The sequence below is a fragment of the Haliotis cracherodii genome, unplaced genomic scaffold (assembly GCF_022045235.1).
Source record: "Haliotis cracherodii isolate W230 unplaced genomic scaffold, xgHalCrac1.p SCAF_5, whole genome shotgun sequence".
NCBI lineage: Eukaryota > Metazoa > Mollusca > Gastropoda > Lepetellida > Haliotidae > Haliotis > Haliotis cracherodii.
Genome location: NW_027266308.1, coordinates 69,708,455 through 69,725,145, shown reverse-complemented (window position 1 = coordinate 69,725,145; position 16,691 = coordinate 69,708,455). Strand labels below are relative to the sequence as shown.

The 16,691-nt window shown below is 37.4% G+C and overlaps 2 protein-coding genes across 2 annotated transcripts; one reads left to right on the top strand and one right to left on the bottom strand.

The window, feature by feature from the left end:
* Positions 1-778: 778 nt before the first annotated feature.
* Positions 779-12,279, bottom strand: LOC139442432 (uridine diphosphate glucose pyrophosphatase NUDT22-like). Its single transcript, XM_071223243.1, has 3 exons — positions 11,649-12,279; positions 3,759-3,964; positions 779-3,037 (listed from the first exon to the last, which is right to left on the bottom strand). The coding sequence occupies exons 1-3, from the start codon at positions 12,123-12,125 to the stop codon at positions 2,839-2,841; spliced, it is 882 nt and encodes a 293-aa protein (XP_071079344.1). The 5' UTR covers positions 12,126-12,279; the 3' UTR covers positions 779-2,838.
* A 256-nt stretch (positions 12,280-12,535) lies between these two features.
* On the top strand, positions 12,536-16,612 carry LOC139442834 (radial spoke head protein 9 homolog). The gene is made up of 5 exons (XM_071223736.1): positions 12,536-12,866; positions 13,534-13,699; positions 13,811-13,940; positions 15,272-15,418; positions 16,111-16,612. Exons 1-5 carry the CDS (start codon positions 12,640-12,642, stop codon positions 16,269-16,271), a joined length of 831 nt encoding a protein of 276 aa, XP_071079837.1. The 5' UTR covers positions 12,536-12,639; the 3' UTR covers positions 16,272-16,612.
* The last annotated feature ends 79 nt before the right edge of the window (positions 16,613-16,691 follow it).

The following is a 16,691-nucleotide window of genomic DNA, read 5'->3' as shown; positions in this document are numbered from 1 at the left end:
GCAGTTTTGTTCTTGGTTGTAGTTTGTCTTCCACTTTCCTGCTGGCTCTGTAGACAGGCCAGGTAGCTATGTGTAACCATGATAACTTGTGTTTATCTCCTCACTCTATTTCACACTCATTCAATCTCACATTAACTCAATCTAACTGTCTCACACTTACTGTACCTCACACACTCACTGTCTCACACTCATTCTTTCGAATACACACTATCTCACATGCACTCTGACACACAATCTCACTCACACTATCTCACCCATTTACTCTAGATCACGCACTGTCTAACACTCACTATCTCACACACACTATCTTACACTCATAGTCACACATACACACACTATCTCACAGTCACACACACACTATCTTACACTCATAGTCACACACACACTATCTTACACTCACACAATATCTCACTCACTGTCACACACACACTATCTCACACAGTCACACACACACTATCATGCACTCAGTCACACACACACTATCTTACACTCACACACTATCTCACACTCACTGTCACACACACACACACTATCTTACACTCACACACTATCTCACACACTATCTCACACACACACTATCTCACATTCACTGTCACACACACACTATCTTACACTCACACACTATCTCACACTCACTGTCACACAAACACTCTCACACACACTCTGTCTCAGACATTCTCATTTCTACACACATCAATCATCTGTCTTTGGGAATTTCATCTCATGTGTCATATTTCTGAAAAATTGTCAACAAAATTTGTCAGTATGGTACATTTTATTTATATGTATATATATCCACGTAGAAAATAAATATATAATAATTCCAAAACATTAACAAGGTCCATGACGTGATGATGAAATGATCCCACAAGGTCCATGACGTGATGATGAAATGATCCCACAAGGTCCATGACGTGATGATGAAATGATCCCACTAGGTCCATGACGTGATGATGAAATCAATCCACACAAACATTAATTTATAGCGATATATATAGATTACTTTTGAAATACACAAGTTGTAATATAAACAGTATCTAATGTGGTTGTGTGTGATAATTTATTTATTACTCACTAATCGAAATTGTAGGTTGAAATCTGATGTCACCGGTATAAAAGTGTGGTGTATGAATACAACATTCACAGCTGATGATTCAGTCAGGAACTGTCCTCTCAACAAGCAGCCTGGAAATAACGTGCAGCTTTCTCCGATATTGATTGCACGAAAAAATAACATGCAGATTAAAAAACCCTGTTAAGAACAGCATTAAGACAAACATATACGAGTTACAAATATTTACATTCAATGGAAGAATATAGCTTCATAATATCAAACATGGTTCAGTGTTGTCATGGGAGCCTGAGAGATGAATGACACCAAGATACAGGAAGTGACCCACATTAGTAAAAACATGATATATGATTTGATCCACATGATTAAATTCCATGATACAGGAAGTGACCCACATTAGTAAAAAACATGATATATGATTTGATCCACATGATTAAATTCCATGATACAGGAAGTGACCCACATTAGTAAAAAACATGATATATGATTTGATCCACATGATTAAATTCCATGATACAGGAAGTGACCCACATTAGTAAAAAACATGATATATGATTTGATCCACATTATCAAATTCCATGATACAGGAAGTGACCCACATTAGTAAAAAACATGATATATGATTTGATCCACATGATTAAATTCCAAGATACAGGAAGTGATCCACATTACTAAATTCCACGATACAGGAAGTGACCCACATTAGTAAAGTAAATGATAAATGATTTGATCCACATTACTAAATTCCAAGATACAGGAAGTGACCCTCATTACTGAGTCCAAGATACAGGAAGTGATTCACATTACTAAATTCCACGATACAGGAAGTGACCCACATTAGTAAAGTATATGATATATGATTTGATCCCCATTACTAAATTCCACGATACAGGAAGTGACCCACATTAGTAAAGTATATGATATATGATTTGATCCCCATTACTAAATTCCACGATACAGGAAGTGACCCTCATTACTGAAGTAAATGATAAATGATTTGATCCCCATTACTAAATTCCACGATACAGGAAGTGACCCACATTAGCAAAGTACATGATATGTGATTTGATCCTCATTACTGAGTCCAAGATGCAGGAAGTGATCCACATTACTAAATTCCACAATACAGGAAGTGACCCACATTAGTAAAATATATGATTTGATCCACATTACTTAATTCCAAGATACAGAAAGTGATCCTCATTACTGAGTCCAAGATACAGGAAGTGATTCACATTACTAAATTCCACGATACAGTAAGTGACCCACATTACTGAGTCCAAGATACAGGAAGTGATCCACATAACTAAATTTCACGATACAGGAATTGACCCACATTAGCAAAGTACATGATATATGATTTGATCCACATTACTAAATTCCACGATACGGGAAGTGACCCATATTAGCAAAATGTACTTAATTGTAACTAACATAGAAGTATTGGCAACCCACAATGTGATCACATGATCATATGTATGAAATGTCCCTTGCATCAAAGTGCCAACATGAGATATTCCTCGCAGAGTACCTCATGCAGCAGTGTCCCATCATACATTCTGTATAGCTGCCATTGCGGATGACGTTGCTAAACAACCTCACTCACTTTACAAGATGTAAATCTCTACAGCATGGTTCAAAATACATGTGTAATAAACAGTATGACAGCAGGTTAGTTGTCTGTGACCTGTGGTAGTGAAGGAAGGCACATTCCAACTTGTTGCTAGACAACACCAGCTGAGGCGTGTGGGAGGACACTCATTGGACTAACTACTGTTTGTTAACCCGTAAAGAATGAAACACCCTTTGCCAGAAGGAGCCAGTTTCCCCCACAAGTCAGGATTCTTTGTTTTCAAGACAACAGCGTCTTCTAGAGGGAGCATCTTGATGCTGGTGGACTCGTCAGCCTCGGCCTGGCTGCCCTGCCTGTACCGAGACACCACCTCCTCCGACGTCAGACTGCACCTGCAGATAGACATCTTATGACCTCACTTCCTCTTCACACTTCACACTTCACACCGTACAACACAGAGCTATAGATAGATAGGCTTTGGTTATTGGGGTATTTTACCCAGTGGTTTGATATTGATTGGGTATCCACAATTTTCAGAGGGTATTCAAATATTCTTTACCCGCCTGTTTCTTGACATTTGGGTATTTTAACTTGAAAACCTGTTTCGTAACAATCCCCTCAAATTATAAAAAACTATGTGAATAGTAGTACACCCGTCTGCGTCTGCTCCAGGAAGACATTTTTGTCTGCAAAACCTAGCATCGTGTGAAAGGCGCTCTAAGTCACCAATCAGCGACTGTTTAAGATACATGTACATTGACTTGGCAGGACGTGCTTTTCGACAGGCATCTATCAGCATGGTTGTCACACAAGCTTTTCCAAATGTAACTGTTGTTAAGTGAATTTCGCGATCAACTGATACACAATCATTTTATCTAACAGTAGTAATATACGCAACCATTTTATATAATGGTTGTAATATATGCATTAATTTTATTTCATAGCGTATTTATGGTTTTTGTTGCGTATTTGATTTGTCAACGTATTTCAGTTTATTTAATGTGTATTTTACACAAATATGCAACTTATCTCAAGCTCTGCAGCTGATACAGATGTATACAATCATCACTCACTTGAAGCTTTACACAAGGACAACACTATACATCTCCATACCTGACAAGAAACTCCATGCTGGGTCTGCCTGCACTAGTGGTGTTCCGAGCTATACCAAGGACTTCCGGATCGGACAAGGATGACTGTGGCAGATTAACCTCATCCCGAATCTCACGCAGGATGGAGTCAAAGATTTCCTCAGTGACAGCTTGAGAATCCATGGTGGACACATCTATTTCCTCAAACGGTTTCTTCCCAACCAACTCCTGGCAGACAACAGTAAACAGTACTTAAGTAGAAAATTTAGTTTACACCTTGATGAAATAACCGACATTAACTATGGTGAGAAACCTAAATCATGTGAAACTCTGACGAATATTTTTTTTTTTTGCAATACTTTTTTTATTCAGGGTTCAGGATACATTGTACATGATATAGTGCATATTAATACATTGACTGTTTGCACATCATTTGTAATGTGAGATTGATATTACTAGTGATAATAAATGATTTAATACATAATATACATGTATCACATGATGGAGTCCCCTTTTTTTTATCATAAAAACAACAGCCATTCACACTACTCATACAAACACCATTTACACGCTTTCACAGGGACGCCACAAGGACGCTCATACACACACACACATTATATTCTCAAAGAGAGATCTCAAATCTCAAGTCAGTGGTTCCAATTGAATGATACGGAAATGTAGACACTAACACATGGGCATACCATAATATAGGCATGAACACAAGCATATATATATATATACGTGTATACACATATATACATATACACACACATACATACACATGAACACATACATATACATATCCTAAAATTCAAAAAGGTTATGGTACATCATCCAGTCTTTGTTAAATTCCAAACCTCTGTTTGTGGACAAAAAACGTCTTTTCTCTATCTTATAGCGAAGTTTGAGTTCATTCTTTAAAAACTGTATATTTGGTAGTATATTTTGAACTCTACATCTGTAGATAAAGTATTTTGTGAACAGGATGATAAAATCAAACACTTTATCAGTAATAAGATTTTTTTTAAAGCCAAAAATAATAAATTCTGCTGAAAGATTTAGATTATGAATGTGTCCACATTTGTCATTTATCCAGCTCATAAACTGTTTCCAAAAATTCTGTACAATATCACACTCCCACAAGAGATGGACGATCGTCTCTCTTTCATCACTACAAAAAGTACATCGATCACTGTCAACATTCTTGATATAAAATAGAAATGAGTTGGTTGTAAGTATCCTATGAGTTATCCTGAACTGAAACCACCAAAGCTTTGTATCTTTGGTTATTTTGAAAGGTTTTATAAAAATGGATTTCCAGTTTAATTCACCAAAAATAAATTCCCATTTCTGTCTGGCTTTCCAACTAACCAAAGGTCCCAAAAGTGTATAGTAGGCATGTTTGGAAACTTTCTTTAATGAGAAAAGTTTAGTCAATAATAAACTGTAATCTAAAGGGCTAATAGTGTTCTCCATTTTTATGTTTGCCTTCTTAATATAGTTTGAAACTGCAGAAACTGTACTATTAAACTGCATGATTGGCAATGTGAACTCATGTTTTCTACAAAAGTCATTGTATGACAAAAAACAACCATTTATATCTAATAAATCACAAATTCTATACACTCTTGCATCAACCCACTGTTTCCAAAAAACAGTTTGTTTGTCAATCTTGATATCTGGATTATAAAATAGAGGTTCTCTTACCAGTGCATCAAAGGTGTCAATTGTAGCCTTATTAGAGAGTTCATAAAAAGCCTCCGAACATTCTTTCCAAAAAGGATTAAGAGTTTGATTACTCAATTTCTGGATAAAAGAGGACCCGTATTTGTGCATAGTGGATAATTTAGGATGACAAGACATCAACAACGCCTTCCAGTTGGTCTGATAGTCTTCAGACAACACCTTCTTGATCCAAGAGATTTTCTGAGATTTGACATACTTAAAAACATCAACCATTCCCACACCTCCATCTGCAGAGGATTTGCATATCACTTGACGTTTAATTCTATCTGGTTTATTATTCCATAAAAATGCAAACAGTAACTTGTTCAACTCCTTCATAAACTGCTCTGAAGGATTGGGCAACGATAAGAAAAAATAATTCAATTTAGAAACTAATAATGCCTTAATAACTGCTATCTTTCCTAGAGGAGTAATAATTCTTTTTTTATCTACTTTTTAATGATTTGTTCAATTTCATAAAGTTTCCTTCTATAATTCAAATCTTAAATTAAATCAAGATCTGTGGAGAAAACAATTCCCAAAACTCTAAAAGTTGCTGGATTCCATTTAATATTCAATTCAGGTATATACCTTACATCACTATTCTTTCTACTCCCTATCCAAATAACTTCGGAATTATCATAATTTATTTTTAAACCTGAAATATTAGCAAACTGTTTTAAAGTATGAATTGTTTCTTCGCATGAGGTTCTGCTTCCATCCAAAATGAATTCAGTATCATCAGCATACTGTTCTATGATATTTTCTTTACCATTAATACATAATCCTTTGATATCTTTATTTTTCTTAACTAATATTGCCAGTATCTCGGCACATAAAAGAAAAATATAGGGGCTGACGGGGTCCCCTTGACGACATCCCCTCTGTATATCAAACCAGGTGGATGTTCATCCATTCACAGTTACACATGACTGTATGTTGGTGTACAAGACATTTATCCATTTTCTGATGTTACTTCCAAACCCCCAAAAAGAAAGACATTTTTGTATAAAGGACCTCTGACGAATATTTGGTCTGCCAGAATCATGATGCCACTGGGAAGAAATACCATATTAAATCCATTATTGTACCGAAACTGAACCACGTTTTCGTCTATACCTAATCCACCAGATAATGTCATTAATAGTTTTCAAAATAATGCCCTAAGTTTGTTTGGAGAAATAAGCCCAGCAAGATAAAAAGGAACAAAATAATTTGTTGCACAAAAGACGGAGGATTCAAACCCCCCAAAATTAAAGGATTAATTCAAGCTCAAAAGTTTTCAATATTACATGACAAGATCAAAATGGTGTGCCTTGTTTGAAAACAATAAAACAAAGTCAAATTTGTTCGATAGAAAAGGAATTCAACTGTAACCAGTCAAGACCAAATATTCTCCCAAATAAAAGAAGCACATTTTATTATAAGGAAGAGAATTTCTGGATATCAACTTCTTTACAATAAAGAAGTTGACATCCATAAATTCTCTTCCTTATGTGTATCACTCCTAAATGCTTTTCAAAGACTTGACACTTTATTATGATCTTATTTTAGCTTGGTTTGACTTCGCTGAAGGTATTCTTCCAGTACACAATGAAAACATTCTCGGTGACATGATTTGGCACAACCACATCGGACTTGATAAGGAAAGTACCGTATATGTTATGAAAGATGGAACATGCGGGGGTCCGGTTCATAAACGATTTAATAGATGAAAATGGCCATTTTCTTGCCTTTCCAAAATTCAAAGAGATTAATGATTCCAACACCATTTTTCTCAAATACTAATAAGTTCTGTATTAACGTATTTCCAAACTGTGTCGAAAACTAAGACTGAACTTTCCTTCACTTCCACCCAATGTATTTCATCTACTAGCAGAAGATAAGGGGTCACATCATCTCTACACAACATTACTTAAGCGTTGAATGTGTTTACTGTCTTGTCATAGTTCCATGACATCAATGCTGAAAGAACAGGGTGGGTTGCGCAGGGGCGTGCATAGCTAGGGGAAATTAAAATGTAAGCAATCATATTGCAGTACCTATTTTTCTTAAACCCTCATAACGTTTATCAAACACAAACACCAGCAGACTAAAGCAACATATCTAAAACAGATATCAAGAAATATCTTCACCACATTCTCTACATAACACATTTCAAGTACAAAACACTTTGATTATTGTGATCAAACCCAGATATCCTCATTAAATATTAACTGTCATGGCAACAGAATAACCACTCTGCATTATCCCCAGATTCCATTTGGTGAAAAGGGCAAAATGGCTGTGAACAATAAATTAATGCCCACTGAAAATCAGTTAATATGACACCAGGTGGTCGCGGGTAAAGGAAATGTAACAAGCAAACAACAACAGCGGACAAACTCATCAACGACAATGCCCACCTGTTTTCTAGAATACAAAACCCAGCAAACAATGCAAGAGAATCAATCTCATTAAAATCAAATCTTTAACTCTGATACGACACCTCTCCTCGTGAAGATCTGACAAGAATCTAGGCAGTAAAGAAAGGAAGCTGACCACTGATTGGCTTGAAAAAGCCATGCATCCTTCATTTAGATTCAGTAATCAATAATTCTTCAGGGTTCACATGACACAATATCATCTAGATTATCTAAAATTCTATGGTTACACTATAAGTCACTAATGTTCCCATTTCTTTCTGACAATGCACCCACTCATTCTGACTTTTATATGTTTGAATAAAGATAAAACTTCATGAAGTAAACTTCAGTGGATGCATGACCAGATCACTTTACACATATATCTAAATACATTTTGCAAGGGCTAAGGTCAAACGTTTCCAAATCGGACAGTTTGTACCTATCTCTAAATACCTAAAGCGGGTCCCCGGGTAGGGTCGGGTGGTGGGTACCTGGGTAGTAAATTTGGACTCGTCCCAGCCCTAGTGATAACACATTGAGGCTAGCGGGCTACTGCTAATTTCCACCCCTAATTTCTTTCCAAGCTGTACCAGATTTGGAGCATTCATACTTTGTGTGGCTGCCTTGTTCACAAACTTGGATGACCCATACATAAATCTGGATGATCTGTACACACATTGGGAGGAATTGTACCCATATATTTTCATATTCAATCATTATTTGTTGCATTCGAAACGAGCTGGTATTAAAGCAAGTTGTCCGAAACCAGACCGGGTTAACCAGTACAGACCATAAAAACATCATTTATTAACAGCACATTTCACACATTGAAACATTTGGAGCACATTTAATTCAATAAACTACAGACAACCATTCCTCATACATTTGAAACATTCAATCCAACTCCAAGAGTGCTATGCTGATTGGGACAAATGGTGATTATCCTTTAGATGAAGCACCACGTAACACATTCAGCATCCCCCACAAGCAGCTGACACTCATCTCGGACCTCATGGAGAGTATCCCTTAGACAGAGAAATCCTCCTACACAAGCTGGTCCAAATGTGCGGTGGTGCCAGCTTTTGCTGACGCCGTCGCACGGCAACCCACGTTCTTGATGTCTGACGTCTTGGAGTCGGACAGTGATACAAGAAGTGTACACAGTTTGATTGGTCTACTCGTGTGTTGTTTGAAAACAAACAAATAAAAACCTGAATAATTTGTTTAATCAATGTTGTGGTAGAGCTGATACTTTTCATAAGCAATTGAAGTACTCTCAGAAAATTCTGTAATTATATTGATTGTTTCATAAGTTCTCACTGCTGCATCTACAGTGTCAAATATCATTTTCAGGTCATTGTCACAGATAACAATAGAAGCGAATAATGTTTAAAATCATATACATTTGCATTTTGTTAAAAAAAGCTTTCACTTTCACGGGTTCGAATCATTAAGTTGATTAGGTATGGTGTTACCCAACATTTGTGTGTGAGTCTAATATACTAATATACAAGGTACGAATCTGTGGATACAGGTTATCTAGTTGATAAGATACAGGTAGCTACAGGTTATCCAGTTGATTAAATACAGGTAGGTACAGGTTATCAAGTTAATTAGATACAGGTGGGTACAGGTTATCCAGTTGATTAGATACAGGTGGGTACAGGTTATCCAGTTGATTAAATACAGGTAGCTACAGGTTATCCAGTTGATTAAATACAGGTAGGTACAGGTTATCCAGTTGATTAGATACAGGTAGGTACAGGTTATCAAGTTGATTAGATACAGGTAGCTACATGTTATCTAGTTGATTAGATACAGGTGGGTACAGGTTATCCAGTTGATTAGATACAGGTAGGTACAGGTTATCCAGTTGATTAGATACAGGTAGGTACAGGTTATCAAGTTGATTAGATACAGGTGGGTACAGGTTATCCAGTTGATTAAATACAGGTAGCTACAGGTTATCCAGTTGATTAAATACAGGTAGGTACAGGTTATCAAGTTGATTAGATACAGGTGGGTACAGGTTATCCAGTTGATTAAATACAGGTAGCTACAGGTTATCCAGTTGATTAGATACAGAGGGGTACAGGTTATCCAGTTGATTAGATACAGGTGGGTACAGGTTATCCAGTTGATTAAATACAGGTAGCTACAGGTTATCCAGTTGATTAAATACAGGTAGGTACAGGTTATCCAGTTGATTAGATACAGGTAGGTACAGGTTATCAAGTTGATTAGATACAGGTAGCTACAGGTTATCTAGTTGATTAGATACAGGTGGGTACACGTTATCCAGTTGATTAAATACAGGTAGGTACAGGTTATCCAGTTGATTAGATACAGGTAGGTACAGGTTATCAAGTTGATTAGATACAGGTGGGTACAGGTTATCCAGTTGATTAAATACAGGTAGCTACAGGTTATCCAGTTGATTAAATACAGGTAGGTACAGGTTATCAAGTTGATTAGATACAGGTGGGTACAGGTTATCCAGTTGATTAAATACAGGTAGCTACAGGTTATCCAGTTGATTAGATACAGAGGGGTACAGGTTATCTAGTTGATTAGATACAGGTGGGTACAGGTTATCCAGTTGATTAGATACAGGTAGCTACAGGTTATCCAGTTGATTAGATACAGGTGGGTACAGGTTATCCAGTTGATTAGATACAGGTAGGTACAGGTTATCCAGTTGATTAGATACAGGTAGGTACAGGTTATCCAGTTGATTAGATACAGGTAGGTACAGGTTATCCAGTTGATTAGATACAGGTAGGTACAGGTTATCAAGTTGATTAGATACAGGTAGCTACAGATTATCTAGTTGATTAAATACAGGTGGGTACAGGTTATCAAGTTGATTAGATACAGGTAGGTACAGGTTATCCAGTTGATTAGATACAGGTAGGTACAGGTTATCCAGTTGATTAGATACAGGTAGGTACAGGTTATCCAGGTAATAAGATACATGTGGGTATGGGTTATCCAATGTGTGGAAGAGTCTAACAAACTATACACGGTACAGATCGTCCAGTATTCATTTAACCTGTTTCATTGCACATTTCAAAAAATATTGTAAATAACATGGTAAAATGATAAGATATTCACGCCAATAGTTTGATTTTCAAGTACTGTGTTTTGTGAAAAATGCATTATCAGACAACAACATAATCTACACAAATATGTCAAGACAGATTTCTCAGAGTGACCATGCTATTTACAGGGAGATGACTGTCCATTCACCTTTAGTCTGCAATGGGCTCAGAGAGACAATGTGTGTCTGAAGTTATCCTTGGTGCTACTACAATGACGCTCACAATTTAATGTTTTGCAAGTTACCATGGTTACAATCTGAACTATTTCATCCTCACAAAGAGCTTGTAGTCATTATTTGAAATGAAGTTCACAGTTTTTAGTTTGTGGAACATTAAATGGTTAAGGAGGTCTAAGACACTGAAGGCATGAGGACAAGGTGCAGACAAAATGGCTGTCCAAGCAAGTCTGAGTCATGCTGTTGAAACACTGCCTTTTCTGCTAACACAAATCTTGTGATGTACATCAATCTCACAATACTCGTTATATTTCTGGATGACCCTCCCCAGTGTCCTTGTACATTTCTTTCCTGAGGACTTCTTTTGCAACAAAACAATTAGATTTGCATTGACAAGGATGGATAGGAGGCTTTATCTTTACCCCTTCTAATGCATTTTCAATAATTGCTTGTTTTAAGTACAAAAAGAGTGTTACTGCTAGCTAGCGCATCAATGTTTGTATACCTCAGGCTCTGCATGTCCACCCGGGACGTCCCACAGACCAGGAGCCTCGCCACAGTGTACACTTCTCCTCAGCAGGATCACACGATTATCACTTGTCAGTACAAACGACCCGACGCCAAGAGGATCTGACAGGTGCACCTGGGGGTTGTTACTTAGCTGACGACCCACAGTTTGGTATTGCCCTACTCTAGGAGACCAGTTGCTCCCTATATATTCCTTGTAACACGTTACCCCGAGATTTAACGTTAGTATGTCGCCATGAAACGATACAGAATCTATCCTGAACTTGGTACCATTATACAACTTCGGGTTTTTGGACACTCGATCACTCCATACAAGTTCAAGATCGTTTTCCATTGCTTCAGGAAGTTTTGCTCGGTTGTACGTTTCAGACATAATCACTCGCACTTGCGAACGTGATACTAAATTCGACCGACACACATACATGATTTCAATATCAGGATCAAAAGCTGCCATCTTCTGATGATTGTGGGTGAAGTTTATCTTACACACGTGTCAGTTCCCGGTTCTTAAAAATTAATGTAAACAGAGGAAGTCAATCACATGTGTTCTGGGAAACGGATATTTACTGGTTCCGCTGTTGGTACGCGCAAATGTTTTTAAGCGTTTGTAGACAGTGGCCCAGTGAAAAGATAGTATACAAAACTATTCTCAGTTTGCGACAAATTGATCGGTCTTCTTGGCAATTATCATCAGTCTTTCTGCATGGATATTTGTCAATCCCTTTAATTTCTTAATTTGCTTTATACCTTTTTTATGTTAGCTCTAAATATCACGAATGCCATGATTATTTTAATAATACAAAAATAATACAACGTTAGTTGCAGGGAAATGTTATCATGTGCCTTAGCAACGGAAGTTATCGTATGCGCATGTTCCACTTACATAGTAACGTCGTAAACAACCATTACCCTCGACAAAGATCACCTTCTCCACATTTGTGTTAACGGTGACCACAAGAAAACACGAAATGGAATCCGAGGGCCTACATCTGAATATTGACTACGTTGGCAGCAGTGGCGTTATTCTGAGTCCAGAACAGAAGGCAGCCCTTCAAACGTCTCTAGTGATTTTACAGAATGAAAACAAATTTCACAAAGTGTACTTCTGGGGGAAAATCGTCGGAGTGAAGGAAGATTATTTTGTTGCCCAAGGATTCGACAAAGATGAATTTGCCGGAAGAAAAACATTTTACAGGTAAGAAATCGAAGAAAATGATCTATATTTAATTAACGCCCTTGAAAAATTACTGTTAAGTCCTTGTCGACCGTGATGCAACATTAAGGTGTTTGTTCGATGAGAACCTTTTCTTGGGAGACGTACTATGCAGGTTCCTGCCCTTTAAAATGTACCGTTCTTTTCCAATACAATAATAAAAACGGATGCCAGGGCTGGGTAGGGTATCAATACCTCAAGCAAGTTGCCGATGTAAAGGTTCCAACGACTTTTGATCTCATGATATGGTCATGATATATTTTGTGCTCTATTGTACTCACACGACATGGTTATGAAAATAGGTATTTATCAATTTCAGATGTTTACTGAAATCGGTTATCAATTTTAATTCTGTGTTTGTAAGCCAAGAGAAGCTAGTAGAACAACCATATATTGTTGGTGAGTTTGGTTTTACCAAGCTTTGAAGTAAATCATTTGTTATAGTGTCATGTCTCTTTTAAGTGAGTATAAGTGATTATTTCAGTTATATCACAGCATGTCAGCTTAATCTGGGAGGAAAGTGCATCAGGTTCACCACGAGAACATTCAAATTCACATAGTGCATAGGTATATAGGTATATGCATATGTACCTGCTTTTTATATGCAAAGATTAGCATCACACCTTATGCTGCTGTTCTCATCTTGTAGCAAGGACTGTATCCACTGGGGCCTCCTCCCACCAGCAACAAAGATGATGAGAGATCAGAGCAAGCTTGCTAAGGGTCGCTTTACTGGAGACCCTTCATTCGAGTACGAACATGTGGAGACCAAGAAAATAGGAGAGGGCGACGATGCCACAGAGGAAGAAGAAACGGTCAGTGGTGCTGAAATATCTGCTATATCTAGAATATCTTGTCAGAAAAAATGAATGAAGTTGACTGGGAAGTGGCGAGTGTGACACAGGTTGTTTAATTTTTGTTATTAGCTGACAATCAAGGAGGAGGATCGTCTGGCATCTGTCATCACTGAGATTGATGAAGATGTCCGCATTGTCCCACGTGCTGCTTTCATCAAAACTCCAACTGCACAAGTCATCTCTAACAGGAGCTTTGAAGGTCTGTTTCTTTTTAAAATAAATTGTGAATCTTTTCTACATACATGTAATTTAGCACCATGAAAGATGTACATATGAGGAATTATTGTTAAACCAGGTGGTTTCAACGTTCACATATTGTCATACGGCAAAGATATTTGCTGTCGGGAAATTACATTTTAACTTGCTCATTGAACATTAGCAAGCAGATTACCATAACTTTAGCAGGAACAAAATGCATAGTCCAATGTTCATACAATCTCAGTGATAACACATTGCATATTTGTTTGTGTGATCATACAGTCAGGTTTCTTGTCTTAAATATGTTTAGTCTTTTGGGTGTAGTGATATCTACATTCTGCAAAAAATGAAACCCTGCTTACAAAAAACATTATATTGCCACATAAAATAAGTCACTTTCTTAAATCCTATCCATTTCGTATTTCAGAACAAAACACACATTTTTGTTTATAAAGAACCAAAATCAATTATCTTATGAGATTTTGTAACTGCTCCACTGCACTAAAGTACTCCCGGAAATGAAAACAAAACTGTTTTTCTCAATTTAAAACTCGACACAAAGTGTTACGTCGCTGTAAATACGAAATAACAAAACAACTCGAAAAGTACTAGTCTGGATTTGCTAGTTTGATCTCAGTGAACAATACAAAATGTACTTTACAGGAGGTAATTTGTCGTCACTTTCAACATTCAAAAATAAAACCAAGTCCAAATTGACATAGCAGAAACAGACTATAGGCATTATGTACCAGTTCTCACCTGTCAAGGTGTCATAGCTCATGGACATTCACCTTGATCTACTTACACCTGGTTATGCCCTGTTTCACAATAGTCTGTTTTATTCACATTTTTACACACTTTTACTTGTAAAAAGGCATAAAAACCTTTGATACGCTGTATTTGTGCCAAGGCCCTATTAGTACTAATTGAATTGTTGGAATATTTACACATTTTGTATATTAACTGAATTTATTTACGATCTGAGGTCGAAAAAAGTTTTTTTTCATTTCCGTGAGTACTTTAGTTATTGAACTACCCATTCTATCACTTCTTTCTATCCTGTGCCCCAGTACTTGCAACCACCTGGAGCAACAGAGGGTTTTTACCAACTGCCTGAGAGATATTTGTTGTAGTTTAGTCATTTATCAAATGAGATCAATGTACATATTTCCAAAAGATACATGGAATATCTGGATATATGAAAATAAAGAAGAGGTGATGCTTAACGTTTTTCTTGGTGTCTACATGTTTCACAACATGTTTTCTTATAGAGTAATTGTACTTTCTATTAAATTGTGCCTCAGTAAGCAACAAGTTGAACAATGTGTGCAGGTCTGTCTGTGTCGGAGGCAGCCAAGCTGTGCAACTACTTCCACTTCCGTGAACCAAAGCTGATCAGCGAGAAGAGCATCCTCCAGCGGGCGAGTCTGGACAAGGCCATCGACTTCATGGACTCGGTGGAGGAGGACATTCCCCGAGGTGAGCCAAAATGAAAACACTAATAAACACCAGTAACTATTACTATGCTGGAGGACGTATCCAAGGCTAGCAAGTTATCTTTTGGCTGGACTAACGAGTTTATGCACAGTCCAATCAAAATCACGATACTAAATCAACAACTGGCTCGTGATATGCAATGCAGATTTCGTTCGATGCAGGATTTGCCCAAAATGTGTCCCATCAACTTAGCGTCAACAGATATTTTCCAAATCTTTTCATGTTTTTAATCAAGGTGCTCACATGATTTAAAGCACTTAGCGAAGTAAGACCCGTCTTATTACAAAATAGATCTTATTATCAATCGGATCATCTTCACTGGGCACCTCCATTTTGTTTGAAGCAAATGTAAGTGATATCAGAGGTCTTATTGGTCAATACGAAGGACAAAGAAGGGACATAACTTGTACTAGCCAGTGGTGGCGCTACCATCGAGCCCAGAATTTTCACCTTAGTTGGGCAAGGGTGGAAAGTGGACTGTTACAGTCAGTTTACTCTCTTGCCCTGGAGGTCCACGCATAGACTCGGATACCTAGTACTGTCACGGACGACATTCCCGAGGTGAACTAGACTACCATCATGTTAATGCAGTTGGAGTTACGGTCCATAAACTGCCTTGTAATGTGGGACTTCCCTGGTGGTCTGTGACTACATGGTGTGTTGTTTTGTTGCAGGCTCCTGGAGTCTACAGTTTGAGCGTGGCAGTGGCCTGGTGACTCTGCGGAGTCTGCTGTGGCAGGGCTACGTCTTCTGCAACGTCCCAGGACAGCGCAGGTTTGGCTCTGTATACTTCGGCACTGGAGAGAAGAACTTGGACCTGCCGTTCATGTTGTAGGCCGCCCTGAATCATCTGTACATAGCATCACCTGTCTACATCATCTCTGTGTTCTCTGCCTCTCTCACATAATTTATATATCGTAGAAGATTCAAGTAATACCTGTTGTTAAATATAATTAAACAATATTCATGAAACACTGTAGTTTTTTCTTAATAGTTTGCCTATCAAAGAAGTCATACCATTCACTTGCTTGCTATCAGTGTTAGAACCTACACCGAAACTTTGCTATTAATTAGTTGTTCATCGATAAATCTTATCCTTACTTAGTTTGGTATGAGTTATTGGGACAACATACCTCAAGAAGGGGGAGAGTTCAGTCATATCACTTTTTGTCAGTATTTTGTGGACTAAAATTTAAAGTTAATAAAATATTCAGTGAATAATGAGTCTCAGTCTTCATAGGCTAAGTGAAACATT